The 12,102-nt window shown below is 44.3% G+C and overlaps 1 protein-coding gene across 5 annotated transcripts in view; it reads right to left on the reverse strand.

Moving 5' to 3' along the window:
• Positions 1-780: 780 nt before the first annotated feature.
• Positions 781-12,102, reverse strand: part of LOC118400214 (chromodomain-helicase-DNA-binding protein 5-like) — a 39,122-nt gene continuing 27,800 nt past the window's right edge. For 2 of the 5 annotated variants that reach the window (XM_035796850.2, XM_035796849.2), the window contains exons 24-39: positions 11,889-12,063; positions 10,507-10,593; positions 10,265-10,353; positions 10,043-10,176; positions 9,260-9,404; positions 8,840-9,005; positions 8,626-8,705; positions 8,185-8,404; positions 7,955-8,044; positions 7,684-7,848; positions 6,419-6,527; positions 6,172-6,304; positions 5,765-6,026; positions 5,353-5,516; positions 5,133-5,259; positions 781-4,875 (exon numbers count right to left, since the gene is read on the reverse strand). In XM_035796850.2, coding sequence (XP_035652743.2) covers positions 4,751-4,875; positions 5,133-5,259; positions 5,353-5,516; positions 5,765-6,026; positions 6,172-6,304; positions 6,419-6,527; positions 7,684-7,848; positions 7,955-8,044; positions 8,185-8,404; positions 8,626-8,705; positions 8,840-9,005; positions 9,260-9,404; positions 10,043-10,176; positions 10,265-10,353; positions 10,507-10,593; positions 11,889-12,063 — 2,271 coding nt within the window. In that variant the 3' untranslated portion in view covers positions 781-4,750. The remainder of the gene's footprint in view (positions 4,876-5,132; positions 5,260-5,352; positions 5,517-5,764; positions 6,027-6,171; positions 6,305-6,418; positions 6,528-7,683; positions 7,849-7,954; positions 8,045-8,184; positions 8,405-8,625; positions 8,706-8,839; positions 9,006-9,259; positions 9,405-10,042; positions 10,177-10,264; positions 10,354-10,506; positions 10,594-11,888; positions 12,064-12,102) is intronic. The other 3 variants (XM_035796851.2, XM_052473407.1, XM_035796852.2) reach the window with 3 other exon arrangements.

Genomic DNA, 12,102 nt, shown 5'->3' on the forward strand with positions numbered 1-12,102 from the left:
GGTAGGCCATCATTGTAAATAAGAATTTGTTCTTAACTGATTTGCCTAGTTAAATAAAATAAGTAAATAGGGGAGATAGGCCCACCACTTTTCGTTTCTATTTTCTTTACATACCTATTGCATTATTATTATTATGATCATTTCTCTGTATGTAATTATTTTTTTGTTGTTGTGGCAGCCTAGGGTATAAACTTTGTAAATGTACATGAATATTGTACCTGTAAGCAAAAAGATAATACAAGCAAAAAAAGAACAGCTTTTCTCCAGTTCCTTCATTCTCTTTATTGATGTTTCAGAGCAACTTGACTTACGTGACTTAGTCCTTTCAGCTCCTCAGTGGAGCATCTCCAGCTAACTCTGTTCTGGAACGGTTTTTTATTTTTTATAATTCCAGGTGGTTCCTGCCTTCTTCATCTCCTTCTCATGTGTCTCTTATGGTCCTTCTGTAGCTCAGTTGGTAGAGCATGGCGCTTGTAACGCCAGGGTAGTGGGTTCGATTCCCGGGACCACCCATGCGTAGAATGTATGCACACATGACTGTAATTCGCTTTGGATAAAAGCGTCTGCTAAATGGCATATATTATATTATTATTATTATTACTGTTCCATGCATTTTTTGGGGCGGCCAACCTTCCATTTGCCCTGTGGGTTCCACTCAGAGCAACAGGAAATCTACTTAAAAATTAAGCTTCACAGTTCACACATACATGCATACTCAAGCTGAGAATTAGCTTATTTTCTCAGATGTGCATTAATCAAAGCAACATTGAGGTATGTCTATTGTTGTTGAGAGGATTTATTAAAATACATTGAACAAATACACAAAGTACAAAGTAAAAGATTACAATTAACTTTTTTTCATTGATTTGCAATTTAGCACAAACATCTGTACCATTATAATAACACTGCTTGAATTCAATAGCTCTCTCAAAGCTAGCTACGCAGAGCAACCATCTCTTTCTTTACCAAAGTGAACCTTCATACAAAACATTTCACATGCTGTGCATTCTCCGCAACAAAGGTGCCTTTACCACGGTCTTTTGGTAGCTTTTTGAAGCCTTGTTTATAAGCATGTACATGTACCGTAAATATATTTATAATATTAGACTGAAGCCTTCTTACATACACATTACATTCATACTGACTTCAGTTTGATTGCATTGAATTTAAACAATTTGATTTCAGTCACTTCCGCACTCCGTAAGGAAACAGACGTGGATTTGATTGAACACATTCTGTGTGCACATTGCAGTTCTATGGCAACTACCCTGCAACATTCATTTTCTCTCACGCATACTATGAACACTGAACAAAAATATAAATGCAACATGTAAAATGTTGGTCCCATGTTTCATGAGCAGAAATAAAAGATCCCAAAAATGTTCCATACCATAAGCTTATTTCTCTCTAATTTTGTGCACAATTGTTTTTACATCCCTATTAGGAAGCATGTCTCCTTTGCCAATATAATCCATCCACCTGACAGGGGTGGCATATCAAGAAGCTGATTAAACAGCACGCTCATTACACAAGTGCACCTTGTGCTGGGGACAATAAAAGGCCACTTTAAAATGTGCAGTTTTGTCACACAACACAATGTCACAGATGTCTCAAGTTTTGAGGAAGCGTGCAATTGACATGCTGACTGCAGGAATGTCCACCAGAGCTGTTGCCAGAGAATTGAATGTTCATTTCTCTACCATTAGCTGCCACCTACGTCGTTTTAGAGAATTTGGCAGTACGTCCAACCGGCCTCACAACCGCAAACCACGTCCAGTACAGGGGGGGAGAAACCCTTTTGTGGGGAAAAACTCATTCTGATTGGCTGGGCCTGGCTCCCCAATGGGTGGGCCTGGTCATGTGATTGGCTGGGCCTGGCTGCCAACCAGGCTCACTCATGGCTACAACCCTGCCCAGTCATGTGAAATCCATAGACTAGGGCCTAATTAATTCATTTCAATTGACTGATTTCCTTATATGAATTGTAACTCAGTAAAATATTTTAAATTGTTGCATGTTGAGTTTATATTTTTTTCAGTATAGTTAGGTACATGATCGATAAGAGTATGAGAGAGACAAAACACTGGAAATCTTAGTATTTACATAGCATTGCTATTTGCTTCTGTCCAGTGACACAATTCCAATGTATGACAAGGTGTGGGTCTTGTCCAAACCATCCAAAGCAACACTTTAGTTCACACAGGGACCCTCACATGACTTACAAATGGAGTAACAGGCTGAACAGAAACACTGGGACTTCACTCTCCATGGACAGAACATCACTGATAAACACGCACTCAATTGAGTGCAAAATAATAGCTTACGAACTGATATGTGCCCTATTTGTTGAAATTCCTATCTAAACTTCAGGTGAAGTGCTTTGTCTGAGAAGACAGTGGCCCAATCCCAAATGGAGCCTTAAGACCTACAGTACGCCCTATTCCCTTGGGAGATCTTAAGAGGATTTGATGTAAGCAATATGGTTATAGCTCCACCTTGCCCTATGATACACTATGTGGACGTCTTGCCATGTTGCTTATACCATTAAAATCCTCTCAGACCTCCACAGGTGCATAGGGAGTAGGGCTTAGCGGTCCATTTGGGATCAACACCTGAAACAATATGTAGTTACACATTCCAGCCAACAGAGGGCATGACAGAGCACCTCAGGAGATTCATATAAAAAGCCGACAGAGCAGAGCTACAATCAGACCCTTTATACAGGAATCTCTTCAGTTCAGGATGGTCCATTCACAATTTCTTTCTCAAAACCTCCACATACTATAAGTGCTATAGCCCTGTCATTAAAAACAATACAAATAGGTAATGCCTCTACTCTTTGAGAGAAAAATAAGAGCAAACATTGAAATGAGAAAATTGAATACACACATTCTTGAAAAATCTGAACAAATGAAGTCTCATTAAACACATAAAACAGTAGTTTCACTTTGGACAATCACATTAGCAGACAGATGGAGTAAACAGTATTGTCAAGTGAATCCATGCTGTCGCTCTGATACAGTTTAGTCCTCACAACACGCAATGCAATAAACAGTTCTCTTCCAAGGAACCCATATATAAAAAGAAACATAAAAATACGTTTAGATACTTTTTCTGCAATGCTCTCCAACCATGTTCCTTGATGGCTAATATCTATGAAGATTCTAATCTATAGATGATGAATTCCAACATGATAATTCCACCACTGCCCTCACTTCTTAATGAAAACATTTTCACCAAAGTCTAAGATTATCAGCATACAATCTGGGACGTTAGCCATCCAGGACACGGAGTGAGCAGCCGTCTTTTAGTGGCACTAAAGCAGTAAATACTGAAATAACACTTTACCTTAACATGAAGAACACACAATAAAGCACTTTTCATGGAAAACATGAAACCGAGGCCAAAAGGTGACGGACGCAGTCATAAGCACTTTTTTGATTTATCATTTCTCAAAATGGAACAGGGAGGGAGGAGCTGTATGTGTAGCAGGCAACAGCCAATAATCACATTCAAATGTTAAAGAAATACATGTACCATACCATTGGCAGAAATAGGCTAGTCTTGAGTCTCTTCTGAAATGTACAAATGGTTACAAACTGTACCACAGTTAGATATGTTCTGTAACTTCTATGTGATCGTCACTTTTTGCACTAATCCAGCCTGTTACATTGTTATGCATGTATGCATTAAATTCACAATGATTATGCAAGGCAAAATAAACAGCACTCTCTTGAACTATGTACATTACAAGGGGGAACCCTTAGTATATTAGTAGCTAGCTCTGTAACTAGGATCCCTTTCTCCAGAGACGGGAGATGGCAGTCTTTATGGGTTGAGGCATAGTGCAGCTATCCTTCCTTAAAGTCACTCTTATTCTTACAAGTTCCAACTCAAGGCTCTGCCCCGAAACTATAAAAACAAACACATGTACTACAATTGACCAGAGAATTGGCTGCTGTATGAGCACCCACTTATCATCTCTATAATTCTAGGAGGGGAGACTTATGCCTTCGTGGTTTTCCTTCTATTTGTATGTAGCTAAAGCACAAAGCTCCAGCTAGGCCAATTAGGCCAATGATGAACGCAGGAGGAAAAGACTCAGAACGAAGGAGCAGAGCCAGGCCTAAATGGAATAAATAGACACAGATAAGTCTCATTACAGCAGCCTTGGCAGCTCCACTGGCTCATCTTCATGTGAACTTTGACTTTCCCAGCTCTCCCTGTAGCCAAGACAGGGCAGTTCCAGTCCTCCTACAAGATCACCACGGTCGTGTTCCTCTGCCCAGCCGTTGCTGACACATGGCAGATCTTACAACCCCTGGATAGGTATTTTATGTATAGCCATGTGGTGCCCGATGGCACAGTCGATGGCGTAGCACCCAACCATTTGTTGATGCATGCAACATCTGAGCAGGGGAACATGCTTCCACATGTCAGGTAGCAGAGGTCGGGGCGTATGAGGTCGTTTGACTCTCACATCCTAATAGACAGTTCCTCTGCTTGACTCACCAACCTAAGTCATAAAAGCAAATAGCTACTGCAAAGTATGTTGAAGAATCCTTGAAAGATAGAAGTGCAATTGATACGATAGACAGATACATCAGTGTAATGTTCTTAGTGTTATCCTATCATCCATAGACATAGAGGTTAGTTAGGAGTTCTCTGGCGGGTTGATTCTGTAATCATTGATACAGTAGTTGACATCCCTTGGCTTGGCTGACTCCAGATCAGTTTTGGAGTAGATTACCTAATCTTCAATACAGATAACATCACTGGGCTTGCCTGACTTAAGGTCAGGGGTAGTGACATCCCTCAGGTGGTCGCAGGACTTCTTGTCCAAGTGGCTGGATGGAGGAGGGGGGCCGTTGGACACTGGAAAGGGGGGAATGATTGGGGAGGGGGGAGGGATACCAAACAGGGATATCAAACAAAGAGTGCTCAGCAAAAGAGATGACCCAAATAAAATATTTGAAGCTATGTATTCCCTAACATATTATTAGAAAGAGAAGCAGAGCAGTAGTTAATCTTACAGTGCTCCCTCTTTTTCAGTTATCATACATTCTGTCCTCGACTGTTCAGCTGAAACATCTTGTATTACAGTTAAAGTCGTGCAGAGACAGGCCACTTACCACTGACATAGGGTCCCAGGGGCATCTGGCTATAGTTGACCATGGCTTCACCTGCAGGCCCCCGGAAACTGCCCCCAAAGCCAGTGCTGTACATCTGGGAACAGGCAAATGAGCCCTGGCCGAACGGCTGGAGGTAGAGTAAACATTTTACACATCCTGTCAATGATGGAATCAACCAAACCTACCTATCACCACAACAGAGCCAATGACAGTACAGTACCTGTTGGGGCGGAGGTTCGTTGCCGCGGCTGGTGAGGCGGCTGAGGATGCTCCTCTCAGACATCTGCAGACGCGAAGACACTGGGGGGATACGGGACAACATGTTGGGAAGCCGCGTCACATCCGCCTTCATGTCACTTAACAGCTCCTCCAGCTGGTTCAGTACTGGAACGCACACACACATACACACAGAACAAACACACACACACACAAACACACACACACAGAACAAACACACACACACACACACACACACACACACACACACACAACAAACACACACACACACACACACACACACACAAACACACACACACAGAACAAACACATACACACAAACACCGTCAATAACGAGAATGCACTAACGTATTCAATCTTATCTACAGTTCATGCAATGCTTAATTATTATTCACCCAGATCTTGAGTTTGTAGACAGTGTTTTAGTCCTGCTGCTGTGTACACACTGGGAGATGACAGACCTTTGTGCAGCACAGCGTTGGCTGGCTTGTTTCCAGCCAGAGACTCCTTGGACAGGTGCTGGTGAGACTCAGCCAGACACTCCACCTCAGCAAAGCGAGTGTTTAGGGCCATAGCCGGGTGGCTGGGGTCCTGGGTCATGTTCAGGTACGCTGCCCTCCTCAACTGCTCCTCTATCACCAGAGCCTGCTCCAACAGCTAAAAGGAAGGGAGAGAGAGAGAAAGAGAGAGAGAGGGTGGTGAGAGAGATGTGGAGATTGAATGTTGCCTTCAGTTGTCTTGTCCACTTTTCAAATTCAAGGTGTTCACAAATGTGTTCGTATGACAGCAATAAGCATTTCACCTTAAAGCGACGAGCCAGGAACTTGTTCTTCATCTCCAGGTAATTTCCCTTGTGCATCTCAGTCTTGAAGGGCTCATTGTGGATGGCATAGCGTGGGTCGTTCTGAATGTCCTGCCAACGGGCATAGCCATGTCTGAGGTTCCCCCGTAAAGGAAAACAAACATGATAAAAGGGCTTCACATCACAAACAGAGAGACCTGCACACTGTGAATTCCAAACAGCTGTGTTAGATGCAGAGGAAGGATACGTTACGATGCCAGCCAGTAGCCAGTAGTCGTGGCGACGGTGCCAGATGTCATACATCTTCCCAGATGACACGGCAGCCCGCTCCTCGTTCTGCCACAGGGTGTGCAGCTCTGAGATATAGTAACACATCAGATCATACATCTACACTATATATACAGAAGTATGTGGACACCCATTCAAATTAGTGGATTTGGCTATTTCAGCCACACCCATTGCTGACAGGTGTATTAAATCGAGCGCACCGCTATGCAATCTCCATAGACAAACATTGGCAGTATAAAGGCCTTACTGAAGAGCTCAGTGACTTTCAACGTGGCACCGTCATAGGACGCCACCTTTCCAACAAGTCAGTTCGTAAAACTTCTACCCTGCTAGAGCTGAATGAATGATGAATCATGCTTTACCATCTGGCAGTCCGAATGACGAATCTGGGTTTGGCGAATTCCTACCTTCCCTAACGCATATTGCCAACTGCAAAGTTTGGTGGAGGTGGAATAATGGTCTGGGGCTGTTTTTCATGGTTTGGACTTAGGCCCCTTAGTTCCAGTGAAGGGAAATCTTAATGCTACAGCATACAATGACATTTTAGATGATTCTGTGCATCTAACTTGTGGCAACAGTTTGGGGAAGGACGTTTCAGCATAACAATGCCCCCATGCACAAAGCGATGCCATACAGAAATGGTTTGTCGAGATCGGTGTGGAAGATCTTGACTGGCCTGCAGAGAGCCCTGAACTCAACCCCATCAAACATCTTTGGGATGAATTTCAAAGCCTACTGCGAGCCAGGGCTAATCGCCCAACATCAGTGCCCGACTTCACTAATGCTTTTGTGGCTGAATTGAAGCAAGTCTGGAGTGCTGTATTTCCCATTCACATGCTCAAACTCCTGGACCTGGATACAGACACAACAGTGAGTTAACAATCTAACAACAGAAGAAACTGGATTTCTCCACCATTCTAGACTTGTTGCATTTTATTGAATGCATGCTATCTAAAACCAGATGCTAGAGGCAGGGAACCAGCCTTACTCAATCTAAACATAGGCTACAAGACATTTCTCAACCCTGTTAGGATGTTCCATTATCTAGTGGAAAGCCTTCCGAGAAGAGTGGAGGCTGTTATAGCAGCAAAGGGTGGACCAACTCCATATTAATGCCCACAATTTTGGAATGAGATGTTTGACAAGTAGGTGTCCAAATACTTTTGGTCATGTAGTGTATGTAATGTTCCTACACCTTAGCTGTTTCTCCCGCTCATCCCTCACCTGTGAAGCCTCCGTCGGCAATGTTGAACATGAACCTCATCTTGAAACCATTCTTCTCCAGTAACTCCCTCCTGACCTCCTCCATCTCCTCCTGTGCTTCTTTTTCTCCATTCAGCCGTCCCTCGGGCACGAGCAAGTCCTCGCTCTTGGCCTCGTCTGAAACAACTAAGGAAATCGAACAACTAGCTTACATTTTTGAGGTCCTCTTTCTGCAAAAAGTGTCACTCAAAGAGTGACAAGGTTTTAATGTTTTTCGCTGTTCCGCAAATACCTGGATTCAGTTCCTTCTCCTCAGGTTTGGCTGGAGCAGGATCACAGTCTCCTTTTTCTAAGGACTTCTCTGTCTCTCGACAGGGCTCCGCTAGAGGATCATTGACAAACAGATTGCCACATCAGAACAGAGACATGTTACAACTGATTTTTATGAAGTGGGACAAACCAAAGCCATTACACCAACCATTTACACTTCATTTGATTATAACCATGTAATGCACCACTCACCTTTTGGTGAGCTTTGATTGGACAACAGCTCTGTCTGTATGGATGGAGGCTCTTTAGGATTGATGGATGGCTCTATCAGTGCGGAGGGTATGTCTGTCATTTCACTGCACTCCTCTGAGGAGACTGGTTTGTCCTCTGTGCTGCCTTTCTCTGTCTCATCACTGTCAGGAGCGATGTCCGTCTTCTCTACCTGGGATGATGACTCTGTACTAACATGAGTCTGGAGAGACAACCATCACAGATGGAGAGGGAGACAGAGTAAAACAAAAAGGAGACTGTTTACTTTAAAAGGTGACAGTTAGAAAGTGGCATGTGTTTTGTATTATAATAATAATCAAATGAGATTTATGGGGAGATGTATGAAGACAGTAAAGGATAGAGGGATGAGAAGGATAAGAGCGGGGAATAAAGAGACATTTCTGAAGAAGCGTGAACTCTGACCTCCAGTTCTGGCAGCTTCTTGCATTCCTGTTCTGTGGGCTCCTTGTCTTCAGCAGGCCCTGAGATCGAGTCCATCTTCTCTGTAGAAACAGCAAAACAATCACCAAACAGTGTCTCACATTTCCTGTCTATTGAATCTAATGAACTAAGCGGAGTTCTGAAACACACACACACATACCACACACACTGGACAGGGTGAGGATGTGACTCTGACCTGGTGGGACAGGACTTCCAGGAGGCTGGGGTGTGGCAGCAGGGCTAGCAGGGACGGGGGTGTTGGGGTCAGAGGACAGACTCTCAGTCAGTTTCTTCAGCTCCAGTCCAATAGGGATCAGGTCTGGAGTGCTGTATTTCCCATTCACATGCTCAAACTCCTGGACCTGGATACAGACACAACAGTGAGTTAACAATCTAACAACAGAAGAAACTGGATTTCTCCACCATTCTAGACTTGTTGCATTTTATTGAATGCATGCTATCTAAAACCAGATGCTAGAGGCAGGGAACCAGCCTTACTCAATCTAAACATAGGCTACAAGACATTTCTCAACCCTGTTAGGAGGCTAACTTACTGCTTTCTGCTGGGTTTTATTCATGTAACTATGGAGTCATTGGATGACTGGTTGATAGGTACCTTTTTCCTGACCAGTGACATAACCCCAATCCTGGTGAGGACATGCTGACGGGACAGCCCTTCTCGTGGAACCCCATCTGCAAAGGTCTCCGCCCCGTCTGCCCCGGGCTCACAAAGATGTCTCATGAACAGGGACACGTAGGCCCTAAGAGAGACAGGGTCACATTCATACAGCTAATCAATTTCCGATCATAGTAACAAAGATACTTGAATTGGGGCCTCCCGAGTGGCACAGTGGTCTAAGACACTGCATCGCAGTGCTAGCTGTGTCACTAGAGATTCTGGGTTCGAGTCCAGGCTCTGTCGCAGCTGGCCGCGCCCGGGAGACCAATGGGCTGGCGCACAATTGGGACAGCATCGTCCTGGTTAGGGGAGGGTTTGGCCGGCAGGGTTGTCCTTGTCCCATCGCAGACTAGCGACTCCTGTGGCGGGCATAGTGCACGCTGACACGGTCCCAAGATGTACGGTGTTTCCTCAAACACATTGGTGCGGCTGGGTTCCAGGTTAAGTGGGCATTGTGTCTCGGAGGACGCGCGGCTCTCGGCCTTCGCCTCTCCCGAGCCCGTATGGGAGTTGCAGCAATGAGACAAGACTGTAACTACCAATTGGATACCACGAAATTGGGGAGAAAAAAAGGAAGAAAAAAAGTAACTAACTAGAAAAAGATATATATATATTTTTTTTAATACTTGAACTAACATTGTCTTGCATTTCGTATGGGAGTGAACAGTAGACTGCAGCAGAACCCCAGTTAAAATACAGTACAGGAGGAGCTTTAAATACCTGAACTCTTTCTCACTTTTCCCTCTCAGGTCTCTGACCAGCCAGTGAGAGTTGAAGGCGTCCTGAGGAGGCATGCCCCAGCGCATGATAGCGTTGAGGAAGGCCTTCCGCTGACGGGCGTTGAACCCCAGCACCTGGCACAGGGCATTATACCCATTGGTCAAATCAATGTGCATACACATGTTGTCTACTACATTAAAACCAGAGTGCTTTCTTCCTTACCTCGATGTTGCCCCCTACGCGTGCCAGCAGGGGTGGCAGAGGTTTGTCCCTGTCACTCTTCAGCTGCCTGCGAGAATGCCTGCGCCCACCTACAGAGAAACACCCCCCCCACCACCATCAGCCAGGTGCCTCAGCAACATCTTATCAATGATAGGTTCCAGGCCCATCTACACAGGACAGAGCAGGCACTGAGAGTTAGTTATCTATAACGTAGTGATTACGCAGGTCTCATTGACACCCACCTTCCGGCCTCTCCTCGAAATCTTCGTCCTCGTCCTCGGACCCCACGGAGTACTCGGAATGATTGTCTGAAAGATCATCCTGCCACTCTGAGCCACAGATCAGATCAGAGAGAAACAGCACAGTGCATTCACTTGTGTAGGGGCCTACTGGGGGAGGAGGGGAGGGGGGCTAGCACCGCAGACCGCAACAGTGGGCATGCACACTGACACTACTCCACTACACCACTGGGGGGCAGGCATTCTTTCAAAAACTACTACTGACTAGCAGCAGAGCCTCTGTCTGTTCTGTCCTCCCAGCCACTACACTGGTGGACTGTGTACTTCATCAACATGTCTCTGAGTGTGCATTTGCTTTAGATGGGTTTAAATGTTTCCCTTTCAGTCTCAAATGCCTGTTGTTGAGCTATGGGGGGTAGTGTTATAAAAGGAACTCTACACAACTTGCATACTGTAACGCTATAAGCAATATAAAGCAATCAAGCTTCAAATGTGCTACTATTTTCAAGCAAGCTGCTATAGTTATGGACACACAGCCAAAGAAAGGTATAGTGTGCCACTCGTGTTACCAGAGGTATAACTAGAGCAGTGGGCTTCAAAGTTGGGGTCGCGGGGGAACTGCAGTGGGGTCGACAAATTAATAAATGAAAAAGTACATATTACATATTATTGTACGGGACCCATATGCAAAACTTTTTGAGAAAGATCATTTGAAAAATACCATTTTATTGAGTAAATGTATTTATTGGTTTCTTTTCAAGATGAAAATGTGATGAATTGAAGGTTATTTGTTGATGTAAGAATATAAATTTACCGATTGTAAGGTTGTGTCATTAGATTTGGGGTGGGGTCACGCAAAATTCTTGGGAAAAAAATGGGGTCCCCAGAAATTTTGGCCAAAACAAATGGGGTTCCCACTGAAAAAGTTTGAATACCACTGTTCTAGAGTGATGCTAAGTTCACTCAAATGTTTTCTAAAAGGAGGGGGACCAATAAGCATAGCATTACTGTTACAGTAAAGGGATACTTCAGGATTTTGGCAATGCAGCCCTTTTTCTACTTCCCCAGAGTCAGATGAACTCATGGATCCATTTTTTATACTCTGCATCCAGTATGAAGTAAGTTAGAGGTAGTTTCATGAGCCAATGCTAACTAGCATTAACACAATAACTAAAAGTCTATGGTATCTACTAACATGCTAGCAGTTAATACGTCCAGTCATTGAGTTAGCAATTGCACTAACGCTAGAGACATGACAATGGTATCCACGAGTTCATCTGACTCTGGGGAAGTAGATAAAGGACTTCATTGCCAAAATCCTGAAGTATCCCTTTAAAGAAGAAGAGAATAGCAGGCCAGAGTGTACAGTACAGTATGAGGCAAACCTTGGTCCTCCTGAGACGTGTCGTTGTAGTTGACCTGCTTGCGGATGCGTTTGCCTTTGCCCAGGTTGCGGGCCAGGTCCTCCTGCTGCTGCTCATAGTGGTGCCTCAGCAGCTTCTCCCAGTAGTCTGGATCCACATTCTCCTCCTGCTTAATGATCTCCCGCTGGGGCTCCTCCTGGACACACACGCATGCACACAACGTAAGAATACTGAA

Source organism: Oncorhynchus keta, chromosome 21, assembly GCF_023373465.1.
Source record: "Oncorhynchus keta strain PuntledgeMale-10-30-2019 chromosome 21, Oket_V2, whole genome shotgun sequence".
In the NCBI taxonomy this organism is placed as follows: domain Eukaryota; kingdom Metazoa; phylum Chordata; class Actinopteri; order Salmoniformes; family Salmonidae; genus Oncorhynchus; species Oncorhynchus keta.